Below are 5,764 nucleotides of genomic sequence, written 5' to 3' on the forward strand. Positions count from 1 at the left end.
TCTCTCTCTGTCTCTCTCTCTCTCTCTCTCTGTCTCTCTCTGTCTCTCTCTGTCTCTCTGTCTCTCTCTCTCTCTCTCTCTGTCTCTCTCTCTCTCTCTCTCTCTCTCTCTCTCTCTCTGTCTCTCTCTCTCTCTCTCTCTGTCTCTCTCTCTCTCTCTCTCTCTGTCTCTCTCTGTCTCTCTCCCTCTCTCTGTCTCTCTCTCTGTCTCTCTCTCTCTCTCTCTCTGTCTCTCTCTCTCTGTCCCTCTCTCTCTCTCTCTCTCTCTCTCTCTCTCAGGTGTTCACATTGTCCAGTGGATGTACGACTGTGAGTGGGATGATGAGACTGGAGATGTTAATGGTCATGAACAGTATGGTTATGATGGAGAAGACTTCTTAGCTCTGGACATGAAGACATGGACGTGGGTCGCTGCACAACAACAGGCTGTCGCCATCAAACAGAAGTGGGATAATAACAAAGCTGATTTAGAGTATCTTAAGAACTACCTCACCGAGGAGTGTGTTGACTGGCTGAAGAAGTATGTGGACTATGGGAGGAGCTCTCTGATGAGAACAGGTAGGATCAAATGACCTGATGGAGATGAATTCTGACAATGTTCATCTTCTTTTCTTGTTTATCTTGTAATTGAACAATAAATATTTCTCACATGTTTCTATCACACATGCTCTGTCTTCATCTTTAAGCTTCCCCTTACCTTTCCCTTCATGTTAGATCTCTTTCTCTCTGCTGCTCATCGCTCTCTCTCAAAGTTTCTCTGTGTTTTTATTGTACTTTCTCTCTCTCCTCTTCTTCTTCTTCATCAATCCATCTGAACCCCCCTCACCTCTCTTCTTCTGTTTCTTCCCCTCTGACCCTCTCTTCTTTGAATTATAGAAGAAGAAGAAGAAGAAGAAGAATTTATACTTTATTGATCCCGCGAGGGGAAATTCGTTTTTTACACTCTGTCTAGTAAACATGCTACACAAACATGAACTGAAATACACACACATGCACAAACAGGATCCTGTGGACATGCACTAATGGAGAGGTCTCAGAGTGAGGGGGCTGCCCTACGGCAGGCGCTCCTGAGCTTGTGGGGGGGGGGGGTTAGGTGCCTTGCTCAAGGGCACCTCGGCAGTGCTCAGGAAGTGGCCTGGCACCTCTCCAGCTACCAGACCAATTTCCGGACTTGGTCCGTGCCGGGACCTGAACCGGCGACCTTCCGATTCCCAACCCAAGTCCCTACAGACTGAGCTACTGCCGCCCACATATACTTTAATAAGGTTGATTTTCATTGTTGACTCACTGGATTTTAAAGTCCCTTTTTTTACCAGTACATTTAAAAAGTGTCATCAAACATGAGTTGTAACAGTATTTAAGAGTAAATCCTGATAAAGAAACTATAATCTGTCTTCCTGTTTGTCCTCCAGACCTCCCCACAGTGTCTCTCCTCCAGAAGACTCCCTCCTCTCGGGTCACCTGCCACGCTACAGGTTTCTACCCCAACAGAGCCATGATGTTCTGGAGGAAAGATGGAGAGGAGCTTCACGAGGATGTGGACAAGGGAGAGATCCTCCCCAACCACGACGGCTCCTTCCAGATCAGCGCTGACCTTCAACTGCCCTCTGATGACTGGGGGAAGTACGACTGTGTGTTTCAGCTCTCTGGTGTGAAGGAGGACATCGTCACCAAACTGGACAAACGAGAGATCAAGACCAACTACGGTAAGACCTCGATGAGAAGTGATGAAAGAGAGGATTTGACTGTAACAGTCGTGTGATGGAGGGAAAGTTTAGTTGTGACTTTTTCTTTCTTTCAAACTCTTCAAATTGTAAAAGTATTCAGAAAAAGAGTTTAAAGGTTCAGCATTAAAGCGATGATAATGTTGACCTCTGGACGTCTTACAAGAAGGAAACTATTCCTGAGTTTTAAATGGATTAATAACGTAAAGAGAGAGAGAGAGAGAGAGAGAGAGAGAGACAGAGAGAGAGAGAGAGAGAGAGAGAGAGAGAGATAAAGCTGCAGGCTGGAATAGTGCAGATTTACTTCAACTCTCCAGTCCACATGTTTATTAAAGTATTCAAATGAAAGCACTCATCATTGTGTAAACATGTGTCTGATGAACACTGAAAGAGATTTGAAAAAGACACAAAAAAGGACCAAAAGATTAGATCATAATCATAAAGCTGTGCAGAAAAGGTCCAAAGTGGAGCATAAATAATGATCAGAATGCAGGAAAAGAAATGTCTGATGCTAACATTTTTCTGAGGGAGACCCCAAGACGCAGTTTTCACTTAAAAGTTAAAAAAAAAAAAAAAAGATGTGAGAGAATCGTGATCTCAGTGAGAAAAATCATGATTCACATGTTAGCATCTCTTTTTCATTTACAGCCACATCATTTCATTTCAGTTTCTCTTTAGATTTTATTTTTAGTGTTTTCAGTTTTTAAATCCATCAAGAAAACGATTGAATCAAACACAGTTAGAATGCTGTTGTTGAAGAAAAGTCAAACATGTTTATTTTGAGAGATTAAAGGCACTGTGTTGACTTCTCAAAGTTAAAGTTTTAAAGGAAGAATGTGTGACATGTTACACATAAATATATGAGAAATCCAGTCTATCCTGTGTGAATGTCTCTCTGAGTGTGGAGGAGGCGTGGCCAAACAGCAGTTTGTTTTGGTTTGCTCAAGGGCGACATCTACTGGATCAAAAAGTCACTCATTCTTCCTTTAGTTGAAGAGAAGATCAAGTTGATGAATTACTGGATGTATAAATATATCTGTCAGTAAATCATTCACGGTGAGCTTTCTTTTCCTCGTTCAGTCAAAATGAGTTTGAATCCGTTTGTCAAAATCTCTCAGAGCGAAACATCAACATATAAAGAAATCAGCATTCAGATAAAGGACGACAACACGACTGGAAGATGAATCAAACATAGATACAGGATTTATTTACAGACATGTGGAGATTCAAATGAAGAGCAGCAGGACAAACAGTGTTTATTTACAGGATGATGATTGTCTGCTTGGCACATGTTCTCCTCCTCTAACCTGCTTCATCTGCACAGGTTGTAACTGTGGTTTGTTGATTTGTGCTCAACAGTGAATCCCATGAACCCCGTCATCCCCATCATCGCCATCATCGCCATCATCGCTGCACTCGTTCTTCTCGGCCTCGCTGTCATTGGATACAAGAAATACAGAGGCAGAAAATGTAAGAGACACAAACTTTGTTCTTTTTGGTGTTTTAAGTTTTTAAATATTATTCTTTGAGTTGCAGCTTTTATTAAAGGTGCACTTTGTAGATTTGGTAGAGAAATGTGGAAGTTGAAGAAATGTACAGATTCTGTGGTATATGTTCATAACTCTATACACAAACTGTCCTCAGAGGAACAATGTTTGAAGATAAAATGCTCTGAGAGAAGCTATGGTGGGGGGCTTCAACAGTGACACTGTAACTCTCCTGGTAGCTTTTTAGCTCCAAACAGAGTTCCAGGGACCCATTTTTCCTTTGAGTAAAGTTTGTGTATTCAGTTCAGGAAATATAACAGAGAATTGTTTCACTTCTCCAACTTCCAACTTTCAGTACCAAATCTACATATTGCACCTTTAAGACTTTAATACCTGTTGTATCAAAATCTGTTTCAAACAGTCAGGAAGTTTTCCAGCTGTGTCGTATTTTACGACTTTTAAGGGCGTTTTCACATCAGGCATGATTGTTTTGTACAGTACCCGAGCAGGATTATCCTCCCCTCCCCTCTCCCCCGATGGTCCCCACATTAGTAACATTGTTCTGTGTATCGCGGTCCACTTCCTTGTTTGAGCACGGACCAAGCGGACTCGGGCACGGTACCTGAGTACAGTACGAGTACGGTATGTTTGTGTTCACACTGATCAAATGAACCGGACTTTAGGGTCCAGTGTACTCGGATCTGGACTTAGATCCGGGCCTGGGTCCCTGGTGTGAAACCCCCCTAAGAAAGAGAGATGAATTTAATATTGTTTGTTTGATGTTTTTATTTATCTATTTAATTTTAGTACACGAGACAAAGTGAGCTGTGTGCTTAAGTCAAGATACATGTGTCAGTTGAAGGTTTAAATCCTGGAGTTAAGTTACTAGAAGACGGGAAGAAATGATATTCTGGTGAGAACTAAAACGACCCGTCTTTGTTTTTGTATTTCAGCTACATGTGAAACGTCTTCTGAAAACAGCTCTGAGCTCGCTGAGAAACTGAATCCAGAGCCTACATGATGAACACACCACCCTGCACCCTGTGAGTTTCTCTCTACGGGACGTGGACCATTCTCACTGTTAAAAACGCCACTTTAAACGCCGTGTTAAAGAAGCTTCTTTGTTAAACTTGTGTGAGGTTGAAATGAGTGTAAATATGTAGCTTTGTAGAGCTGATCTCTCCAAACACTGATGTGTTCAATGATTGTTCGATTTGACCGTCTTCATCACTGCAGGTTTCTTGAAACATTTTGCTCGTTATTGCTTGTTATTTTTTTTATAATATCCCTCTTTTGATTTATTTTGAAACATTTTGTTTTTATTTCTAGCAAACCAAAGCAAATAATAATTCTTGTCTTTGAGTTTTTTTAACGGATAAGGAGAATGTTATTTTTTTTATAATATCCCTCTTTTGATTTATTTTGAAACATTTTTATTAGAGATGTCAAACGATGACAATTTTTAATCACGATTAATTTCTAAATTTAAATAGTTAATCATGATTAATCACATTTTTAATTTGCACGTTTGAAATAAATTGTTGGGCTTTTATTTTGAAGTTTTGTACTGTCTTAAGCTGAGAGTACTTTACTTGCTGTTTGAATTTAGCCCTGCTTTTATTTTGAAATAGAGTAAGGCCCTTCCTGTAGATGGAAGGTTAGGACCTGAACTAAAGCCCAGAAACAGGAAGTGGTTATGGATCATAAGCTGATGTCAAACAGCTCAAAGGAACGGTAACAAAGGTCAATGTGTGATGTCATAAGGTCAATGTGTGATGTCATAAGGTCAATGTGTGATGTCATAAGGTCAATGTGTGATGTCATAAGGTGGATATTACTGTCTGAGAGTTTGTTAAAGTGAAATGAGACATTCAAAGATGCAGCAGTGTCCTTCTTTTACATCACTGAGACTACAGGGTGACACTGAGGACGAGTATCTACGGAGAGCCTGAAGGGACAAAATAACATGAGATTAATCGTTACGAACTCGTTAATGCTGACAGCTCTAATTATTGTGTTTTATTTTGATCAGAGATCCTAAAATGTTTGTGGGAGGTTTGAAGCTTCTCAGCTATCCAGTTGAAATCTTGTATATAATTCCTGCTCGTGTTCAGGAACGAGGGATGTTTTCTCTTTGAGTTTTGTGAATAGAAGTGGAAAATGAATTCTCAGAATCACTTCCTGTGTTGGGTTAAGTTAACTAGTGGTGTTGAGCTGCTGTTTCATACCTTTGTACTGTAAATGATCTGGTCAATAAAGTCCCTCATACTCCAAATGTCTGTGTGTTTTTTCACTTCAACATTCATGGAAACACTTACACAGCTGTAGCTACCATTGTGGGAACATTTAGTTTGATTACAATAAACGTTATGATCTTTACTTTGTTGATCTTATAGACGGATTAGTCACATGTTCTGAAACGTCTGAACAAAGATATTTAAATTAGCAGCTCAGTTCAGTAACATCTACATTGTGATGATATAAAAACATTTGTTGGAGCCAGTTTGATGTGTGCTAAGTTTGGTTATTATTGCTGAACAGGTGCAGAGAATCA

General features: G+C 40.2%; 1 protein-coding gene across 2 annotated transcripts in view; it reads left to right on the top strand.

Annotated features, from left to right (window-relative positions):
- The window catches only part of LOC132991090 (major histocompatibility complex class I-related gene protein-like), an 8,986-nt gene extending 3,501 nt beyond the window's left edge, over nt 1–5,485 (top strand). Inside the window, exons 3-7 of one of the 2 annotated variants that reach the window (XR_009676138.1) lie at nt 279–557; nt 1,412–1,705; nt 3,083–3,193; nt 4,164–4,953; nt 4,996–5,485. Coding sequence is in view for 1 of the 2 variants with exons in the window: in XM_061059698.1 (XP_060915681.1) it covers nt 279–557; nt 1,412–1,705; nt 3,083–3,193; nt 4,164–4,231 (752 nt within the window). In the remaining variant the exon portion in view is untranslated. Of the gene's footprint in view, nt 1–278; nt 558–1,411; nt 1,706–3,082; nt 3,194–4,163 lie in introns of both variants that reach the window. The other variant, XM_061059698.1, reaches the window with a different exon arrangement.
- Nucleotides 5,486–5,764: the final 279 nt, after the last annotated feature.

Source organism: Labrus mixtus, chromosome 16 (assembly GCF_963584025.1).
Source record: "Labrus mixtus chromosome 16, fLabMix1.1, whole genome shotgun sequence".
Classification (NCBI taxonomy): domain Eukaryota; kingdom Metazoa; phylum Chordata; class Actinopteri; order Labriformes; family Labridae; genus Labrus; species Labrus mixtus.